Source organism: Rana temporaria, chromosome 4 (assembly GCF_905171775.1).
Source record: "Rana temporaria chromosome 4, aRanTem1.1, whole genome shotgun sequence".
Lineage (NCBI taxonomy): Eukaryota > Metazoa > Chordata > Amphibia > Anura > Ranidae > Rana > Rana temporaria.
In genome coordinates this window covers 167,640,974-167,664,925 of record NC_053492.1, presented here as the reverse complement: position 1 = coordinate 167,664,925, position 23,952 = coordinate 167,640,974, and the positions used below count along the sequence as shown (strand labels likewise).

The following is a 23,952-nucleotide window of genomic DNA, read 5'->3' as shown; positions in this document are numbered from 1 at the left end:
CAAGTGCTTCATTCTTTGCCAGGTCTTCCCTCTGGATTCTATTTCTTTATCCTCTTGAATGACCAGGCCATGATGACGTCACTCCCACGCATGCGTACGGGATTCACATCACCATGGCACACAGCAGGTGCCGTAAATGTGGTCTGTACGCATGGGCACATTACCAATTGACCACTAACCCTGCCTGTCAGTGTTTTGTCATATATGAGTTAAATACCCCTTCAAACCTACCTTGCAGTGAGATCAATGATACAGGCAGAAAACTGAGAGGCAATTAAACAACAAAGGCTATGAGTTGTCCATGTGACGCTATTAAAATGCTGTCTGGATTCTGGCAACAGCGGATATCAGAGTCATTTAAAGTAACTCAAAACAAAGTTCGGATTTTGGCATAGCTGCAGTGTATGCTTGGTACCTGTAGCTCATTGGTTGCGTTCACTTGCCTGAAATTGCTCTTATATGTAATGAATGTAAACATTCATTATTTCAAAAACATATGTTGTAAATGCAATATAGGGAAAGGGAGGACACATATTAAATTAACCAGGTAGGCAGAAGTATGTAAGGTGGCAAACATAGGTGTGCGCAGCATTTTTGCATTAGGGTGTGCACCCCAAAGCTTAAACACACATGCACGTGTTTGTGTGTGTGTATGTGTATATACTGTATGTATATATATATATATATATATATATATATATAGTAGGGCAATGGACAGTGTTGGTAGAGCAGTGGACGTAGGGCAGTAGTTCATTTTTTTTATTATTACTTTTTTACCATTTTAGTATTTTTTTACAATATTTTTTTTACTATCATTTTTTTATTATTGTTTCATACAAATATTTTTGGGGAGCCTCACTGGGGGGCTTTGGTGAAATATCAGGGGTCCAAAGAGATTCCCCAGTCCCTGTCTCTGCAGCCAAGCAGGGGGAATCTGTCCAGCACAGGGTGATTAGGGTGTGCCCAGGCACACCTGGCACACCCTGTGCGCACGCCTATGGTGGCAAATATTTTCATTTTAATGTATCGACCCACAAGAGTTAGCTGTTAGCCCTCTTGATGCCAGGCAGGATATGGCCATTGGAAGGCTCAGGGAGTCTGGGAACAATAGGGTCACATTCTGAGAACACACCAGCTAATGGTAGAATTTTAGGGAACAGCCAAACTGCAACCAAACCGCTTATCAAAGAAAAATAAAAAACACAAATACTACTTTAACCAAAGTAATAGCTGGAGTCAAACCATCCAGGTTAGCCACATTTTGAGAATAGTCATATTTACATCTTTGATATTGTTTTTTTTTTCTGGCATATTATGTTTTAACCACTTGTATATTATGTCTTGTTAGGAATATTGCTATTTAGTGTTTTTATTGTCCATATCCAGCTGTTTTATTGGTACAGAGTTGTATACAGTGGTCAGTAAATAGTAATTACAGTATTTTTTTGATTATTTTTTTGGCACATGCCTGCTTTGTATTTATTTTGCTTCATTGTACATGGTTGCCTGTACACTACACATATTTTTCCTTTATTTCAAATGATTGTTCAGTGAATAATTTGTTCAACCAGCAAGGTTGATTTACTAAAAAGATGAAGATGCTGTTATTTAGCAAAGTGATTATTAGTGAATAAGGTAAATCGTGTTTGTGTTTAACACCCAATCACATGCTGGCAGTTTTAGTTGTACAATTTTCTTCACACATGATTGGGTACTTAAGTAAATATAAGTTCATTTTATTTACCAACTTTCACATTGCTGATTGAACAGCTTTTACATCATTTAACAAAACCAAAATTAGTAAATCAACCCAACTACAGTCAATCCTTAGTTTGAGAGTAACTTGGTTTGAGAGCGTTTTGCAAGACAGACAAAATATTTTTTTTAAATTTGCCTTGATATACAAGTGATGTCCTGATATAAGAGTAGTGTCATGTCACAACTGAGTATAAAAAAGAAGAGAGGAGCCTCTAAGTGTAGCAATATGGTTACGTTTAATGAAGGTACAACATTTAGCAACTTATTGCTACACTTAGAGGTGTCTCTCTTCTCTTTTATACCCTGTAAAAAAAATGCTTTTATATACAAGTGCTTTGAATTACAAGCATGTTTCTGGAACGAATTATGCTCGCAAACCAAGGTTTTACTGTATATTGACAAAAGTCATCCTTTGTGTAAACCTCTGCAAATAGTTTCTTCTGATACTGAATGCATAGATGCTGCCCTAGCAAAAATAACAATTGAATGACACTAGTAACAAGTTTTTGGGTGCACTTGTTGTTCTCCACCTATTTATTCTAGCCACTGCTATAAACCATATGCCCTTTAGTGCAGAAGCAACCAAGCAATCTTTAGTAGCTCATCCTAATAACTAAAATCGCTGACAAATTCATTTTAGAAGTAGTGATTGGGTTGTTTTTTTTGAGGTGGGGGAATGTTAGAAGTAAGACCATGTATCTGGATACAATGTATGTATAAATGTATAACTTGTATTGTTATGAAAAGAATAAAGGGCCAGATCCTCAAAAGGGATACGCCGGCGTAACTGCTGTTACGCCGTCGTATCCCTGTTTCTAACTATGGAACTGATCCACAGAATCAGTTTTCCATAGTTAGGCAGAAGATCCGGCATGTGTAAGGGACTTACACTGCCGGATCTTAGGATGCAGTACCGCATCCGCCGCTGGGGGCATTTTGTGTCGAAATGCCGCCTCGGGTATGCAAATTAGCACTTACGGAGATCCACGAAGCTTTTACGCTTTGTTTTTTCTCTGTAAGTTTTAGTTTGCAAACGCAAAATTAGGGCTGCTTTTACAAAGTGTAAACTGTTTACACCATGTAAAAGCAGACCCTTCTGTCCAGCGACGCGATTTTTTTTTTGTTTTGAATTTTTTTTTTCGCGCCGTATCTTTTTTTTTTCCCGACGCAACTTTATTGACCCGTCGTGATCCACAAAGCCTGGCGTAACGTAATTTCGCGCTATGCACGTCGAGAAAATTACGTCACGAGCATGCGCAGTACGGCCGGCGCGGGAGCGTGCCTAATTTAAATGGGAATCGCCCCCAGTTGAAGAGGAACACCTTGCGCCGGCGGAATTTAAGTTACACAGCCGAAAATTTCTAGGTAAGTGCTTTGTGGATCGGGCACTTAGGTAGAAATTTTAAGGCAGTGTAACTTAAATGGAAATTTTTACGTTACGCCGGGTCTTTGTGGATCTGGCCCAAAGAAAGTACTATATCAAAAAAAAGAAAGAAGAAGTAGTGATTGGTTGCTTCACCAATGGAATAAATTGTTCCCTATTGTAGAAGCTACAGAAGTGCCATGTAGTAGCATTTAAATGCAAGTGATCTCACCATGCTCTAAATTTGTTTCATTAATTGCTACTACATGCTACTTCAGAAAGCTTCTGCCAAAGGGATCCACTATCCCATCTGTGTAGCCATCAATCACTACTCCTAGTTGTTCAATGTTAGCAATTTTATTAGCGCCATTGTTCTACTAAAAATTCCCTGTGTGCTACTGCATGTACAATTACTCTTCTTTGTCTTCCTCTGCAGTTGTTGATACATAGCCCTTTTCAAAATTAAAAATATAAAGATTTTTTTTTATTATTATGCTGCAAATGCTTTTCAAAATGATCAACTAATAAATAAAAATGTTTATAAAAAATATATATATATTTTCATGCTTCTTTTAGTACCTCTTATGAAAATATTATAATGATTTTATTTTGTGTAATAATTAGTAAATTAAGTTTATCCTAACTAAATGATATTGTTTCTCCTTTCCATACAACTAATCTCATTTCCAGGTTGTACAATGTACATCTAATTAGTGTGACAAAGTTAAACAATATCAAACTATAGACTACTTCCTACAGCCCCATAAAACTCTGCAAAGAGCATTTGCCCCGTACCTGATCATTCAGCCCTAAAAACATGATAGCCTTCCAGATCTTTATCAGAAAACTAATTCAGATACCTCAGCAGGGGACATCCATTCTGCAAGTATGCAAGGAAGGTGCAGAAGCTTGATAATTAGAAAGGCGTGTACTGATAGAACTCGTTTCTGCAGCATTTCTGCTTGATGTAGTTTTATAAACATGATTGTTAATCTTTATAATCTATTGTATCCAATACATTGTATTGTCATTGGAGTGGGATTTTTTTAAGTGCCTCAATGATGTATAACACACTTTAAAAAAAAACATATTTTTTTACACAACATTCTAAAACTGATTTACAAACATGAACTGGGTCCACATAATTTTTACTTAGTTATCATATAGAGCTAATCTAACATACGGACACTGATACCGCCACCACTACGATACACCCTTTTAGTGATGTCAATATCTTTTTATTTATGCTCAAGATGGGCAATCTCAGCACATTTTCCCCAAATTGTGAATTATTTTTTAAAAGGTGTGTTACAAGGCATACCCCACTTTTAAGTACACAATGGGGTTTATTTACTAAAGCTGGAAAGTGCAAAATCAGGCTCACTTCTGCATAGAAACCAATGAGCTTCTAAACCCAGCTTGTTCGATTAAGCTTTGGTAATAAAACCTGGAAGCTCATTGGTTTCTATGTAGAAGTGAGCCTGATTTTGCACTTTCCAGCTTTAGTAAATAAACTCCATTGTGTACTTAAAGGGGTTGTAAAGGTACAATTTTTTTTCCTAAATAGCTTTCTTTACCTAGTGTCAGGACGCTCTCTACATTGCAGATAGAGAAAGGAGCTGTGTGCTAGAGGGCGTCCTGATTCTCCTGTAGTCCAAGGGAGGGGGCGAGCACGACACTCCACACCAGGGAGAGAGCCTCGCATTACGGTGTGTAGTTACAGACAGAAGAACAGGAAGTGAGGATTTCTCAGGCCTCGTACACACGACCGAGAAACTCGATGGGCGAAACACATCGAGTTCCTCGTCGAGTTCCTTGTTAGGCTTGTCGATGAACTCGACAAGCTTGCTTTGCGTACACACAGTCAGGCCAAAATCTCCTCGTTCTCAAACGCGGTGACATACAACACATACAACGGCAGGGGAAGTTCGATTCCACTGGCTAAACTCTTGGGGCTGCTTTTGCTAATTTCATGTGTTTGCGTGTTAAAAAAAAGTTTGGTAAGAGACGATTTGCACTTTTCAGTCTGGGAGGCCCCGTACACACGACCGAGTTTCTGGGCAGAATTCAGCCAGAAACTCGATCGGAGCTGAATTCTGCCGAGAAACCCGGCGTGTGTTCACTTTCGGCCGAGGAAGCCGATGAGTTCCTCGTCGAGCCAAATAGAGAACATGTTCTCTATTTCCTTGTTGTTCAATGAGGAAAGTTGGCTCGCCGAGATCCTCGGCGGCTTCACACAGAACTCGACAAGCAAAACGATGAGTTTTGCCCGTCGAGTTCCTCGGACGTGTGTACGGGGCCTTACAGCTTTTAAAATGTGTTATCTCCATTACAAATGCTACTTTTACTCCCGTCTCATACTTTAATCTGAGCAAGCGTGGGTTTCTTAGCATACAGATGTCCGAGTTTCTCATTGAAAACCAGCCCGTCGAGGATCTCGACGAGCCAAATCAGACTCCCGTCGAGAAAATAGAGAACTTGCTCTCTTTTTGGCAAAAAATATCTCCCAGCAAGGTTCTTGCTGGTTTTTGCCGAGAAACTCGGTCGTGTGTACGAGGCCTCAGAAGAAATAAGGACATGTAAAAGCAAAATGGAAGGATGAGGTAAGTGAAGGAGGACTGCACTAAGGTAAAGGAAGCTATTTAGGGAAAAAAAATTGTACCTTTACAACCCCTTTAAAAGTGGGGTATGCCTGTATATACATCATTGTGGCTCCTAAAATGTCCCAGTCCAATGTTGATATGAATGGGACAATATTTAGTATATATTTAGGCAATGTGATGGATCATTCATGTATTTTGTTATAATTATATACCATTTCCTACAAGTGGGAGTGATGAATAACAAATAGTGGGGGGGGGGGTTATTCGTAAAACTGTAGCATGAAAAATCTGGTGCAGGAGCGCATAGTAACCAATCAGCTTTCAGGTTTTATTGTCAAACCTCAATTTAACAAGCTGAAGTTAGAAGCTGATTGGCTAACATTCACAGCTGCATCAGATTCTGAGTGCACAAGTTTTAGTAAATCAACCCCAGTGTCTCTTAATTTGTTTAATGATCAAGGTTAATGGAAATGTATAAACGATGAAGACCTGATGCATGAGCTGCATAAGGCAGCACACCAAACATTATTATTATTATTATACAGGATTTATATAGCGCACAGTTTGCACAGCGCTTTACAACAGTAGGGCAGAGAGTAAAATTACAATACAATTCAATATAGGAGGAATCAGAGGGCCCTGCTCTTTAGAGCTTACAATCTAGGAGAGACTTGTATGCAAAAAACGTCACTTTATTTCCATCTCAGTTTGCTGATCATCCCAATAACATCTCAATAATGACCAGGGACATTGCTGCTGAGCTGGGCTAGCTCCGTCTTATAAGGGCCACAGAACCCTCTACCCCCTCTTATTAACTCATTTATTATATTGGACTATAAATACTATTTGGATTTGGCATACTGGTAATCAATATATAATATTTCTAAAAGCCCAGGGTATTTATTATCAATAGATTATACAACATAAATCTACTGTATACAACATGCCTGGGCTAGTGATGTTTTCAGAAAAAGAAATCCTTAACATTTCGGATTGTCCCTGGAAATTAGAAGCAGTTGGAAGGTATGCATCAGCTGTGATGAGTTCTATTAGTCACTGTATAATAGAACAAGGCAGGGACTGTGGCTCAGGGCAGCCGATCTGTGAGATCTATGAGTGGTATATACTATGTATATAGAGGGGGAGCAGGCAGGCATGTGTGTGTCTCTTGATGTGATGGACACAGTGCCCTGATACTCCCATAGGATGAACTGAATTTAACACCGGAGCTGGGGCTCATTAACTGGCTCCAGGCTTCCTAAAAGCTCCTTCCTTTTCCTTTTTTCCTCAGGGCATTGGGGCAGAAGGATACCGATGGGTTCACTGAGGGCATCCCTATACTAACCACTCTAGCAGAACAGCTTGGGAAATGACACTTTGACTTAATCACTCTTGTGAAAAGTTCATTTAAAGATAGAGAGCTGAGAAGATCAATGGACTCTCTATTGATAACTGATAAATGGAGTAGTCTAGGTAACTTTGAGATCATCTACAAATCCCATGGTGCCTGGTGTGTCAGTGGCTGGCATGGCATGCTAAGACTTAAGTGTATAGAAAAAAAGACTTAAGCGTTCCATACACTATAAAATCCGATTTTACAATCTTCTTTCTATGTATCAAAATGATGTCATAGAAGAACGTGCCTGTTGAATTTGTATCAAATCAGGCAGACCCTTGCACTTCATAGTTGATGGTAGATCTGAATGAGATTGTACAGTCAGGTTGTACTGTGTATGGTTACCTTTAGATTTATTAACATCATGTAAAAGTACATAAACAGCCCACTGAAGTTGTATCAGGCAGACCCTTGCACTACATAGCTGATAGTAGAGCTAAAGGGGATTGCACAGTCAGGTATGGATACCTTTAGACTCACCATAAATGTGCAATTGGAGTACATACATAAACAATTCATTCACGTTGTATTGAATCAGACAGGCCCCTGCACTCTAAAAAAGATTTTACAATTAGATTCTATCATTTAAATCAGTGGTCTCCAAACTGCGGCCCAGGGGCCAGATGTGGCCCTTTGCTTGCTTTTATCAGGCCCTTGAGGCACTATGTCAGCCACTGATACCAACAATGAGGCAGAATTCATCCAACTGACATCAATGATGGGGCACAACTCCTCCCACCAACAAAGGAGCACAATCTCACCCAATGACACCAACAATGGGGCACAATTCCTCCCAATGACACCAATGATGGAGCACAATTCTTCCCACTGACATCAAAGATGGCACGTTGTTTATTCCCACTGCCGTTGGGACCTTTTCTACTCCCAATGACCAGAGTCCGGCACCCCCCAAAGTCCGAGGGACAGTAAACTGGCCTCCTGTTCAGAAAGTTTGGAGACCCCTGATTTAAATGATAGAATTTGATTGATTTGATCTGATTAATTAACCTGATGCATGAGCTGCATAAGGTCTCCTTGAGCTCTGATTCACACTGACGCAATGCAGGAAATATACAAGATTTGCTGCGTTTCCCCACATCACACCGCTTGGCAATCACATGGCATCCATGCGATCTGCTGTGGGTGTCAATGTTATATTAAAAGATCGCAAAATGCAGTGCAATTGCCAAAATCACCATGCATGGTTGTGAACACCCATGAGATGTGATTCAAGTGCGGGTAAAAGAAGAGTACTGCACCATTTTGGTGCGGAAGCGATGCGATTTGAAATATACAAAATGTATGGCTCAAATCCCCTGCACAGACGTACATGTGATGTGCACAGGGATTAGGTGCGATGTTCTGCATGCACCAGTGTGAACCTAGGCTTAGGCTGGTTTCACACTTGTGCGATCACAGACATTGCATGTGATTCACAATACATTGCTGTCCAGATCACATGCAATGTCTGTACGATGCAAATTCAGCCATACAAACTGTATGGCTGAAATTGCAAAGAATTTGCACCAAAATGGTGCATGACCTTTTTTTTTTGGTCTGCACTGGAATCCGATCGCATGGGTGTTCACACCTATGTGATCTGATTCCTGCACCATTTGACAGTTTGCACTGAGATCTGCAAACAGATCTAGGGGTGTCATTAATTTTACATTGACACTCACAGCGGTTCACTGATGGTCAGTGTGAACCAGTATGCGATTCAGGTGCAATACCTGAACCGGCACTGAATCGCAGTGTTTCCTGCATCACACCAGTGTGAACCAGGACTTAATCCAGGTTGAGTCTGGGTTCACATTTTAGCAAACACAGACACCGCATGTGATTTGCACCCGCACTGCTGTGCCAATCACATGCAATGTCCGTGCAATGTGAGTTCAGCCATACAGTTCTATGGCTGAACTCACATTGGATTCACATAAAAAAGGTGCATTGATTTTTTCTCCTCCACACTGGAATCAGGTGGCATGGATGTTCACACCCATGCCATCTGATTCCTGTCCAAATCCAGTTTGCACTGCGAACCGATCTGGGGGTGTCATTGACATTGTATTGACACCTGCAGTGGTTCAACGAGGGCAGTGTAAACTGCCTGCAGGAGAGATGTAATGCAGCAAGCGGCACTGGAGTCGCACAGGTTCCCGCATCGCTATAGTGTGAACCCAGGCTCACACGGATGCTGTGTGCGATGCTGATGCGATTTCATTGTGCGATTTCTGTTGTAACAGGTGTGAATTTAATGCAATTTTTGAGGGTACTGGGCATAGCTGGAGATTAAATTTGCACCGCACCCACACTAAACTCACACAGGACCTTTTTTTTTAACAGGATCAAAATCACACTGGATCAATGTAACCGGCCTTCATTAGAAGGAATGCTTTGTTCAATGACATGCGAATCTATGCTTTTCAGATCGCATTTGATCAGCATAGACTTTGCATAAGTGTGATCCGGCACTCATATAGTTCTAAAAATCTGATTGGTCTAAATTTGTCACCCTTTACAGTTAACTCATACAAGGCTTCTTTACAAACTCTTGTGATGGCCATATACACTTCAATAAATGATCGATTTATTTTCAAATCGATAACTCCCAATAGGAATAATTGATCTATATTCATTCAGCTGATCATAGGTGTGCACAGCCTATTGCATTAGGGTGTGCACTTCAAAGCTCAAAGGCAAATCCACTTTGCACTACAAGTGCAAACTACAAGTGCAGTCGCTGTAGATCTGAGGGGGACACGCAACGAAAATAAAAAACAGCATTTTAGCTTTCACATGATTGAATAATAAAATCAGCAGAGCTTCCCCTCATTTCAGATCTTCCCCTCAAATTTACAGCAACTGCACTTCCAAGTGCACTTTCAGTGCAATTTCAAGTGTGCTTTGTAGTGCAAAGTGGATTTGCCTTCTGTAAATAACCCCTATTGTGTGTTTATATACGGACTGTGTCAGTAGAGCAGTGGACAGTGTCAGTAGGGCATTGGATGTTATCAGTGGGTTTTATTTCTATTATGTTTTTTTTTGTATTTTTACAATTATTATTTTTTTTTATGATTTCTTACAATTTTTTTAGGAGCCCTGTAAGAGTCGGTTCACACAGCAGCAGCACGACTTCGGGGGCGACTTTGCAAGTCGTCCTGAGGACGACTTCAGAGGCGATTTGCAAATTGACTTCTGTATTGAAGTCAATGCAGGTCGCCCCGAGCCGCCCCCGAAGTCGTACAGGAACCTTTTTCTAAGTCGGAGCGACTTGCGTCGCTCCTATTAGAGCGGTTCTGGTGCATTGAATGGGACGCGACACGTCAGGCAGCTGAGTCGCCTGTCGTGTCGCCCCAGTGTGAACCGGGTCTAAGGGGGCTTTGGTGAAATATCAGTCGTTTAAACAGGGGGAATCTGCGCCACACAGGGTGATTAGGGTGTTCCCAGGCACACCCTGTGCGCTCGCCTATGCAGCTGATATACCATTCACACAAGCGAGTGGATTTGGAATATACAACTGAGCACATTTCTGTTTTATGCAATCTCATAATCTGATTGATCGAAACATGATCAAATTCACGAACAAAGCATCCGATCAATGCAAAAACGATCAATAATTTTCCACCCTAGCTGATTCAGTTTGATCAAACCTGATCTAAATTGATAGGAAGGGGATTTATGTCTGTCCAGCTGTTTGACAATTGGATCACTTTGATCGAATTGCACATTGATAATAAAATGGAAGCATGTATGGCCACTATTAGCAGACAAGTTTCCATGCTGCATCTAACAACAGAAAAAGGTGTAAAGAATGACATAATCACGACAGGGGACAGTTGAAAAGTGTGATTCCAGCGTGGAAAGAGTTAGAGCAGGTCATTTTACTAGATGTGTTATTGGGTGTTTCTTGAGAGTTTACGAATATTCGGTCTGAGTGCCACTGAAACGCGTCCTGAGCGAGCTTTATTCCGGGAAACAGCGCCACCTCCTGGCAGACCGCTGAATTGCAGCTAACAGCTCGCTCTAGCAGGCAAGCAGCTAGCCAAATCTTCTCTTATATCCTTCTACAATAAAAAAGTGAGAACAAAAAAAATCCCATTCTATAAAATCCCAGATCACCCGGGTCTGATCCTGAGAGTCCAGCGAGATTTCCTACTTTTCACAGAAGGGGGAGACAGGGACCCTATCGGAATCCTTGATCAGACCTATGGACTATAGAGCAATCAGTTTCCCAGATTACTTGTATTTAATACACAATGCATCATAAAACAAATCCCTCATCCTGACAGGAAGAAAATAGAACAGCTCATAGCTAGAGCTCCACCAATTTATGGCAAAAAAAAGAATAAAAAAGAAACTCTCCAACAATGCACGAGTTAGGGGAGGGCAGGAAACAAGCAGCAGAAAACCGGGACCTCTTTAAGGTTCTCAAGCACCAAGTGTATGGGAATCTCTGGGCAGTTTTAAGGTTATTTACAAAGGATTTTTCCTGTCCTACCTACCACTGCTGTGTGATTTTACAGAAACAATGGCCATTATCTAAAGCAGCAGTTCAATGTCACAGATAACAGTCTGCTGAGACAAATTAATCTTCATCTCTTGTCAAGAAGGCTGCCCCCTCCTCCTAAATAAATAGGGCTTTACAAGGCCAGCCTCAGACTTGGACTCCTCCGAAAAATATATAGAGAGAGAGAGAGAGAAAGAGAGAGAGAGGGAGATTTCCATCTGACACTAAAGTGACATACAGCCAGACATCGCCAACAATAACACTCACATCATCATCTCATCTGCCAGGGAGGCAGGAAAGCAGAAATCACTTTTATTACAAAAATATATATAAAAAAATTCTGATAGTCCCTGATTGATGGAAGTCGCATTCCGACACAACGAAATTCACACAAAATAGGAGGAAACAGTAAAAGAAGTGGAACTGATCACACATGACATTCCAGTACTAGTGACACAAATGGAACTTACAGCTAACAACCACACAAATATCATTGTAATATAAACAGGGACACAAATGTGACTTTAAGTAATAATAGGGACACAAATGTGACTTAATAACAGGGACACAAATGCAACAGTAGTGACAATCCCACAAATATCATTGTAATATAAACAGGGACACAAATGTGACTTTAAGTAATAATAGGGACACAAATGTGACTTTAAGTAATAACAGGGACACAAATGCAACAGTAGTGACAATCACACAAATATCATTGTAATATAAACAGGGACACAAATGTGACTTTAAGTAATAATAGGGACACACATGTGACTTTAAGTAATAACATGGACACAAATGTGACTTAATAACAGGGACACAAATGCAACAGTAGTGACAATCACACAAATACTGCAATATAGATAGGGACAAAAAAATAACGTTAAGTAGTAACAGGGACACAAATGTGACTTCAGTTACAATCACACAAATATTGCAATATAGATAGGGACAAAAATATAACGTTAAGTAGTAACAGGGACACAAATGTGACTGTAGTTACAATCACACAAATATTGCAGTATAAATAACTGACACAAATGTAACTTAGTATTGCAAATCACACAAATATCAACATCATATAAACAGGGACATAATTGTAACCTTATGTATTAACAGGGATACAAATTTAGCTTAGTAGTGACAGTCACACCAATATCATTGTAATACAAAAAGGGACATACATGTAACCTTATGTATTAACAGGGATCCAAATGTAGCTTATTGGGACAATCACACAAATATCATTGTAATATAAGCAGAGACAGAAATGTAACTTTAAGTATTAACAAGGACCTATTGTAACTTTTAGTAATAACCAGGGACACAAATGTAACTTAGTAGTGACAATCACACAAATAAAATGGTGACATAGTGATATAAATGTAACAGTGACAATCTCACAAATGTGACTTAGTGGTGAAAATCATTGTTATATAAACAGAGACCTACATCTAACCTTATGTGTTAACAGGGGCACAAAATGTAACTTAGTAGTGACAATCAAACAAATATCATTGTAATATAAACAGGGACATAAATGGAACCTTAAGTAGTAACATGGACACTAATGTAACATAGTAGTGACAGTCACACAACTATAATTTTCAGCATAAACAGGGACACAAATGTAACTAAGTATTAACAAGGACCTAATGTAACTTTTAGTAATAAACAGGGACACAAATGTAACTTAGTAGTGACAATCACACAAATAAAATGGTGATATAAATGTAACATAGTAGTGACAATCACACAAATGTACATGTAAAATACACAGTGACACACATGTAACTTAGCAGTGACAGTCACACAAATATAATTAAGGCATAAACAAGGAGGGACACAAAGGTAGGTTAGTAGTGAAAGGCACACACAAATATAACAATAGCATAGTGACAGTCACACAAATACAATTTTGGCATAAACAGTGACAAAATGTATTTTAGTCACCCACATTTAATTGTAGGAAGTGGCACAAATGTAACTTAGTAGTGACAGTGACACAAATAAAAGTGTAGAATGAACAGTGACACAAATGTAAACATGGACACTTTTGTTATTTAGTAGTAACAGTGATACAAATATTTTAGAATAAACTCTGTAGTCACAAAGTAGTATTTACAATGACACAAGTATCACCTTAGCATTACTAGTGAGTGACACCTTTGCGGTAATACAAGTATTCATGCTGATGGGAGTACATGGTATAAAAGTTGTAAAATAAATGGTGGGTAAGTTGCAGAAGCATCATGTATGACTTTAATATGAGTTCCTATTGATAAGATGTGCTCACACGTAGTTATTGGTGTGTAGGGTTCCAGGAATGGAAGTTGTGAGAGTAGTAAATGTGCTTATTTCAGGCCAGTAGACTTGTGCAGGGCAGAGCTGTACTGGATGGACAGAAGGAGATGAGAATGAAATCCACCCCCCCAGGATCTCCCCATTGGTCGCTGATTCCATGGATGGGATCGCCATGTGTAAGGGGATGGTGCCTGTGGAATCAGTCTGTCCTATAGGACTCTTTAGCGACCTTTTAGTGACCTCTCCTTGCAGAGAAGGCTGCTGTCACTTTAAAATGTCCTGAGAGAGGAGCCAGTGTCTATGCAGGAGATGTCCATGTGAAGCCCCTTCTCCTCCTCTTTTCTGGATGGTCGCTCTCATCCGCTTTATAGAGACACTTGGTGGCATCAAGAAGTTCCCACATCACACTCAGCACTTGTGAAGGTCCCGGGAGGATCTGAGAGTTAGTCCATCTTGGGACCCCTCCATCCATATACACTGTATATTATACAGGAAGGCACTGGGATGTTCTCCTGACAACTCCACATACAGGATCTCAGCACTGCTGTCACCCTTCTCTACTACAAGGACGGGCTGCACTGTCTTCCAGCACATAGGCACTAGAGGATCTGAGGACTGCTGACTCCCGGATCTGACGACTCCCTACACCCGGGATCTGAGGACTGCTAACACCCCGGGACCTGAGGACTCCTGACACCCAGGGTACTGCTGCCACCCGGACCCCAGGCACATTGGACTGCTGCCACCCGGGGATCTGAGGACTACTACAACCCGGTGTACTGCTGATCTCTGGTGTCACCCAGGGGCACTGCTGATCTCTGGTGTCACCCAGGGGCACTGCTGATCTCTGGTGTCACTCAGCTGGCTGATAAGAGCACAGAAAGTGAGAGAAAAGGGAGGTGTCCGGGAGGGACACGAGCCCTGGATCACTTTGCTGACACTTTCAGTTTCTTTAGATTGCTGTCAGTGTTGGCTGCCTGGGACTTTGGCTGTGGATGTGCTGAGCCGGGACGGATCTCTGTGCTGGGGAGGACAAGGCTTGTCACTGACCTTCTAGAACTCTCAGGTAAGTCGGCAGTGAGGACCCCTGTGTGCACCCTGCCCCTTGGCATGGCTCCTGGCTGTCCTCGGGACTTGTGCATGGTCGGAGTCTGCTTGCTAAGTCTCAGCAGGCACAGATCCATCATCCACCTTCCATATACCCTTATAATGTGTGTACTCTCTGAGTACTCTGTGTTCCTATCCCACCCTACTCTGTGTGCCCTAGGTGTGCCTGGACTATCAATCACGGTGTACAATGTGTGTGTGCATGGCCTTATCTGTACTGTGTATATATTTATACTACAACGTGTATACTATGTGTGCATGGACTCATCTGTACTGTGTATGTATTTATACTACATTGTGTATACTATGTGTGCATGGACTTACTGTGTATGTATTTATACTACAATGTGTATACTGTGTGTGCATTGACTCATCTGTACTGTGTATGAAGTTATACTACAATTTGTATACTATGTGTGCATGGACTCATTTGTCCTATAGATTGTATTCTGTTTGTGTGCATGCACTTTCTATCCTATATTTTACACTGTGTGTGCATGGACTTGTCTATCCTATATTTTTTACACTGTGTGTGCATGGACTTGTATCCTATATATTTTACACTGTGTGTTCATGGACTTGTATCCTATATATTTTACACTGTGTGTGCATGGACTTGTCTATCCTATATATTTTACACTGTGTGTGCATGGACTTGTATCCTATATATGTTACACAGTGTGTGCATGGACTTGTCTATCCTATATATTTTACACTGTGTGTGCATGGACTTGTCTATCCTATATATTTTACACTGTGTGTGCATGGACTTGTCTATCCTAAATATTTTACACAGTGTGTGCATGGACTTGTCTATCCTATATATTTTGCACTGTGTGTGCATGGACTTGTCTATCCTATATATGTTGCACTGTGTGTGCATGGACTTGTCTATCCTATATATTTTGCACTGTGTGTGCATGGACTTTTTTATCCTATAAATGTTATTATGCGTGTGCCTGGAGTTATTTGTTCTGTATATTTTAGACTGTGTGTGCACAAGGCTCACCTCTTCTACACTGTGTATATTATGTGTTCATGGATTTATTTTTACACATTGTACCCGGTGTGGCCATGGACACAATAATTCCTTACACTTTATTGTATGTGTGTGGGTGCATGGACTCTTAATCTACGCTGTGTACCTTATGTGTACATGGACACATCCATACTACTAACAGTGTATCCTGTGGACTCATCTGTCATATACATTTTACCCTGTGTGTTCTATGTGTGCATGGACTCATCTATACTACACAGTGCACCCTGTGTGTGTGCATTGACTTGTCTATCATGTACATTTTATCCAGTGTCCCTTGACTCATCCTACCCTACACGTGTATTGTATATGTACATGGGTTTATCTCTTCTACACAGTGTACAGTATGGGGTTGATTTACTAAAACTGGAGAGTGCAAAATCTGGTGCAGCTGTGCATGGTAGCCAATCAGCTTCTAACTTCAGCTTGTTCAATTAAGTTTTGACAACAAATCTGAAAGCTGATTGGTTTTTATACAAAGCTGCACCAGATTTTTGCACTCTGCAGTTTTAGTAAATCAACCCCAATGTGCCATAGTCCCATCTATCCTGTGTGTGCCTGGACTCATCTATCTCACATTATGTACCCCATTTGTATGTTTCTGAACTCATATACCCCATATGTACCCTATGTGTGCCTAGAGTCACACCACCCTCCACCATGTCTCCTATCCATTATACATAGTAAGTGCCTGGACTAACCTATAATGCCCCATATACACTGTGTGTACAAATGACACTTGTGTTGTTGTGTCTGGGATAGGCAGGCAGTGTGTAGTGTTCTCTACCATGATGACACTTGGTAAACACAAGTTGTCTGCGGGATACTTTCTCCAGACACCCACTATACCAGTCCAGCCACTTTGTCAGCCTGATCCTGCATCCCAGCCAGGGTAATCCTCCCGCTGATAATGTGATAGTCCCTGGGAGAGGGAACAGATTAATCACTCCATGTCACATATGGGGCACTGCATGTGCAATGAGATTAGGACCATTTACTAACTGGGGACACTAGCCTGTCCCCCCCCCCCACCCATCCTACTATCTCTACAGCTCAGGAACTGCCCCCCTCTATACACCCCTAGAGCACTAGAATATATATATATATATATATATATATATATATATATATATATATATATATATATATATATATATATATATATATATATATATATAAGTTGGCTATACATTATACAATTTGTTTGTTCAATTTCCTTTAGATTTACCTTTAACTATGTAGTGTAAGGGCCTTCCTGATTGCATGCAAATTTAAAGTGTTTAGGTTTGACCTAAAATTATATGATTATGGTAAATCTAAAGAAAAGCTGTACAAAAAAATGTATAGTGTATAGCCAAGCCTAATACAGGGATATCTATCTATCTATCTATCTATCTATCTATCTATCTATCTATCTATCTATCTATCTATCTTTAGTGGTAACATAGGACTTACCCAGGAAAAGTATGGTCTACATCTATCTATCTATCTATCTATCTATCTATCTATCTATCTATCTATCTATCTATCTATCTATCTATCTATCTATCTATCTATCTATCTATCTATCTATCTATCCACCTATCTATCTATCTATCTATCTATCTATCTATCTATCTATCTATCTATCTATCTATCTATCTATCTATCTATCCATCCATCCATCCATCCATCTATCTATCTATCTATCTATCTATCTATCTATCTATCTATCTATCTATCTATCTATCTATCTATCTATCTATCTATCGACACAGACATTAGATGTAAATCCTACATTACCACGATAGATAGATAGATAGATAGATGTATTACACAGGGATATCTATCTATCTATCTATCTATCTATCTATCTATCTATCTATCTATCTATATCTATCTATCTATCTATCTATCTATCTATCTATCTATCTATCTATCTATCTATCTATCTATCTATCTATCTATCTGTCTGTCTATCTATCTATCTATCTATCTATCTATCTATCTATCTATCTATCTATCTATCTATCGTAATGTAGGATTTACATACCCAATGGAAGTATGATCTACAGCTATCTATCTATCTATCTATCTATCTATCTATCTATCTATCTATCTATCTATCTATCTATCTATCTATCTATCTATCTATCTATTGTCTATAGCTTAATGTCTGAGTCTATAGCTAGAATAGATAGACAAATAAATAGATAGATAGATAGATAGATAGATAGATAGATAGATAGATAGATAGATAGATAGATGTAGACCATACTTCCCCTGAGTATTTACATCCTAAATTACCAGCACAATTATCTTTTTCTGGAGTAACACATTTAAAATTTCGTTGTTTTATTTCATAAAATTTCGTTGTTTTATTTCATAATTCTAAACAAACGAAACTTTATTTATTTTATCCCTCCTTATATTTTCCATACATCAGCCGAATTCTCTTATGATTCGTTAACACTCTAATATTTTCGGACACTTTATTCTACGGTGGCCTACCCTTGTTTATTTCTTATACTTAATCTTTCCGTTTATTTCTGTCTATTTAATAATAGATTTCAGTGCAAATAAAATAAATGTTGTTTCTGTATTTTATGAGCAGTAATAATCCATTGGTCGTAGGGCACCGATTGCACAGTAATAATTCTGTGCCTAATAATTACACGAGTTCGCTTTTTATTGAGTATTTGATTTTTCTTTATTAATAGAGCATAGTTATTTGGTATCCATGAGTATGGGAATGGTAATAAGTGCCGGGGGTGAATGTTGGTATAAGTTTGGAGGTGTAGGATAGGATCGGTCCGTTCTCCAGCCCCCCCGAACTTGGTCCCGGATCAGAGAGCACAGAGGGGACAAGGAGTGACAATCGGGACATTTGCTGCTCCCTTTTCATTGCGGGAATATTAGTACCTCTCTTTCAAGCGTGCAAATGTCACCGGCTGAAAATTATTTGCGGCATTAATTGTGGCCCTTTTAACCCCTGAAATAGATGGATGCTGGAGAGGCGGCTTTGTGTGGATGAAGAATGCTTTATTGGGGAGGCTTTTGTGGCTCTTTAATTGCTGCGAGTGGAGAGGGTTATTGGCTTGTTCGCCCAGTGCCCTGCACACAGCCCTGCTCCCCTATTGAACTGGTTATGTAGTTAATGAGCTGCAGGGCTCATCGCCTTATGGCCAGAGCTGCACCCGCACACTGCACCGCACACTGCACCGCACACAACAATCCAACAGATTCTCGATGAAATCTCCCCATTTACAAAGCTCCCCTGTAATGCACTTGTGATGACACATCAAGTTAAGCCATAAATTAAAGTGATGGGAGAGTAAAGTCCTCGCAAGACGGGATAATAACACTGTCATTTACAATGTGGATATTCATGAGATTTTCCAAACCTCTAAGAGACATTTGGCTTTATTGTTAAGTGCAATAAAACGACCTGGGAGGAAATCTGGGGGATCTGATGTGAATTCTTGCAAATTGGGGTTGAAATAATTACTAGACCGACAGCTGCTTAACCCCAGCCTTGCTGGATGGAGCCTGGAGTCACCAAATAAGCTGCCTGCAACAAAAAGTGTCAAGTGGATCTTGTTATTGACAGCAGTTTATAGTGTGTTACAAAGCAGCCCCATCTATGTTCAGTGTAGCAATGTATCAATTACTAGCAGTCCATACTCTGCCTTGCACATTCCTATACACAGTCATAAACTCCTTGCTATAGCAATATGTGGCCCTGCTGCAGCCCTGCTTTTATAATTCCATTAGATCTGGGCATACACAAAAATCTAGGAGCCGACCCTTTCCACTCCACCGATCACATCTCAATTAAAAAGTATTTCCTCTGCACTTTGGGCATGGTGTAACCAGAATACAAATGTCTTTTCTCAATCCAGATCTTGGACGAGCATGGCAATGTGAAATTCTGCATCGATGCTAGCCAACCAGATGTGGGCAACTGGCTGAAATTTATTCGATTTGCTGGCTATTACCATCAGCATAATTTGGTGGCTTATCAGCTCAATGATCAGGTAGGTTCATTTTTTTTATTTTTTATTATTCCTCTATTTTTGGAGCTGTTTTACAAGCCCACGCAAGTAGTGGAATCAGCATTTGTAGAATGAGTGGGAGATTGACTGTGATAAATGCTGGAGCCTGGCACAACAGGCAGATTACTTGATAAATTATGTAATTTTCTATTGCCCACAACATCCAAAAATAAGATAGAACTAATTTTCCTATTATTTTGCCAAGTCAGCACCTGATCATTTTGATTAAAATTTAAAATGAAATTCATTTTATATATATATATATATATATATATATATATATATATATATATATATATATATATATAGATATATATATATATATATATATATATATATATATATAGATATATATATATATATATATATATATAGATATATATATATAGATATATAGATATATATAGATACATATATATACATATATATATATATTTCGACCATGTCCAGAATTATATCCAAATTTCTGAAACACATGCATCAATTTAAACTAATAAATTAAAAATGATTTATCATTTAGAAAATAAGTATTATTCATGCATTTCTGTGTTTGAGCTATTCAGTAAGAATCTTTAGAAATACAGATGCAGAAACACAGGTCCCAGTGCTGCATATAAAAAGAGGTGTAAACATTTTTTTTTTGAAGATCCATTTTCAGAGCTTGCTTAGGATCTGGTAATAACATTTGAAAAAAAAAAAAACTATTATTGCAGCTGTGGATCATAGCTATAAATATTATTGTATGTTAAAATATCCTAAATGTTTTTTATTATATGAAATACTAAAGAATTTGAGTTGTAATAAAAAAAAAGAAAAAAAGAAAGAAAGCATTTTGTTACATGTGCTTGTTTTTCAGCTATTAGTATTTGTTTTTAAGATTTTTTACAATTATTATTTTTATTATTCAGGATTTATGTAGCGCCAACAGTTTACACTGCAATATTAATGCTATTTTGGTCATGATTTATATATATATATATATATATATATATATATATATATATATATATATATATGCATATATATATATATATATATATATATATATATATATATATATATATATATATATGTGTGTGTATATATATATATATATATATATATATATATATTTATTTATATATTTATTTATATCTATATATACATCTATCTATATATATATCTATATATATATATATATATATATATATATATATATATATATATATATATATATATATATATATATATATATATATATATATATAAACATGCATACATACACATTCACTCCATATATAAATCTATATATAGATAGATATTTATATATATATATATATATATATATATATATATATATATATATATATATCTTTGAATAGATATATATATATCTATATTTATATCTATATAGATATATCTATAGATAGGTAGATAGATAGTGTGCATTCAGGCTATGAATAAAAATAATGATAAGAAAACCTATTTAGGTTTATCCCATTCTTGCAAATTTTTACACTTCTAATTCAGAGAAAAATTAAGTACAACCCAAGCAATGGTTCCCAGTGCACAGTCTTTTAGTACTTACAAAGCCATTCTATAATTGCTGTCACTCCACATATCAACTGTAACATACAGTATATGGCATAATTTAGTCATGAGAAAAAAACAAATTCTTTCTCAGTGAACCTCTCTTTACTTCAAACATCCAATCGGATTTAAGCAAAAAAAAAAAAAAAGTGCAATTATCCTCTAAACGTGATTGGCTGCTGGAAGGGGGATACATCTTCGGGGCTAGAGCAGAGCTTACTCTATTTAGTAACTTTTTTTTTTTTTTAGACTCTTTTTTTTTTTCAGAGAGTGGGTGTTGGTTATTGTTGAGATGCCCTGCTGTTGTCTTCTCCAGGAGCGGAGAGGTTAAGGCAGTCTGGCCTGGTCCTGTTGAGGTCTGAGAAAGCTGCTCTTAGGAGGAGGATAAAAGGACTCTCTCAAGAGGTTCTCCAAGACCTTTTATTCTTCTCCATGAAGACTAAGATCTGCCAACTGGTGAATAAGCAGTACTCATCACATAATGAACACCCTTATTGTGCAAGAGATTATTCAATATCACCCCATACATGGGAGACACTTGATCAGCAGTAATTGTTAACCACTAATTACTTGAACTCACCTGTGAAACTCCCAAGCAAACATTACACTTCACCTGAAATAGAATAAGCTTAGTGCAAATAACTCAGTTCTCATGCTGGACCTACAGTAATAGGTACAGACTTGACTGAAGGACAGCTGAAGGTATGACATTAACATGCATACACCCAAAACTTTTTTTTTTCCCTTCCAGTTAAAGATTCCATAGAAACAAAAAGCCCCTAGTTACACCCGCAATCACATTCACCATTCAAACTGTTGTGATTTAACCCTTCAAATGACTCATCTCTACTTTGAAAGGAATAATTATTAACACCTATTCCCCTAATAACAGTGTTTAATCAATCACAAGTCACACAACAATATTTGCCTCAAATTTATTGTTTCATAATTAAATATAATGTTTTTAATAGGATTACAGTTCTGAGAGCAGATGTGATATTTTTAGTGTTTTTTTTTTTTCTTTTGCTTTCTTTCTTCATAAATCTGGGCAGAGTGATGTCATGCAGCCCATTCAACAAACAAAATTGTTAATAGTGCTATTTTATTTATCAAGAAATGCTTTTAACATAATCTTGACTGTACCATTTGACTTGAACTGTTAATTGAACAGTATATCCCAGTGTATACATGACTTAATATTCTGGCCCTAATGATTGCATAGTGTCTGAGAGCTCCACATTAACTGCAGTAATTTGTCTTCTAACATGATCCCATGCCAAATATGCTTGTAAAATTGTGGCCACAGGTTGTTATAACATCAGAGTGTTAAACTCTTCACCATTTATGCATGATAATTATTTTTAGTTGGCCATTTTTGGAGGCCAATTTGTATTCACATATGATTTCAATTGATGATAGCTTTTTTGAACAAAAAAAAAATAGCCATACTATTTATATGTATGCCATCACTAGGGTGTTTAGTTTATTATATTTCAGAGTTGGAAAATGTTTGAAGTAAAGAATGATTCCGTAGAGCATTTTTTTTTTATTCTAGGCTTTCTAGGTGTTTCAGCCATTTTTAAATTATAATGCGCTACTTGTTTTAAATTGATTCGGTTGTGTGAGGCTTGATCACAGCTTTGTAAAACAGACAGTTACTATTGCTTTTACTTTTTATTTTTTTATTAACGCTTACCATTGCCAAGTACTAAGCAGTGGAAAAATCAAGGCTTTGATGCCTTTTATTTAAAAATGTGACACTTTTTGCAGAAATCTTTTAAGAAGATCTTAACACTCTGCAGATGATTATTATTCAACATGGCTGCACCCAGAGAGAATTCTGTGCTGTGTTGTACTAAATAAAATATACTGGGGTTCATTTACTAAAAACTGCAAAATCTAGTGCAGCTGTGCGTGACAGCCAATCAGCATCTAACTTCAGCGTTTTAAACAAAGCTTTGGCAATACAACCTGGAAGCTGATTGGTCTCATTGAAGAACTGCACCAGATTTTGCACTCTCCAGTTTTAGTAAATTAACTCCAATGTATTGCATAATATACAGATATACCACACTTTTATATACACAATAGGGTTAATTCACTGAGGATGGAAATTTCAAAATCAGGCTCACTTCTGCATAGAAACCAATGAGCTTCTAACCCCAGCTTGTTCAATTAAGCTTTGATAATAAAACCTGGAAGCTGATTGGTTTCTGTGCAGCAGTGAGCCTGATTTTGCGCTTTCCAGCTTTAGTAAATAAACCCC

The 23,952-nt window shown here is 38.2% G+C and overlaps 1 protein-coding gene across 3 annotated transcripts in view; it reads left to right on the top strand.

Moving 5' to 3' along the window:
• The window catches only part of MECOM (MDS1 and EVI1 complex locus), a 687,285-nt gene that overhangs the window by 602,916 nt on the left and 60,417 nt on the right, over positions 1 to 23,952 (top strand). For 2 of the 3 annotated variants that reach the window (XM_040349315.1, XM_040349314.1), the window contains exon 3: positions 19,965 to 20,099. In XM_040349315.1, coding sequence (XP_040205249.1) covers positions 19,965 to 20,099 — 135 coding nt within the window. Of the gene's footprint in view, positions 1 to 14,073; positions 15,004 to 19,964; positions 20,100 to 23,952 lie in introns of those variants that run through there. The other variant, XM_040349316.1, reaches the window with a different exon arrangement.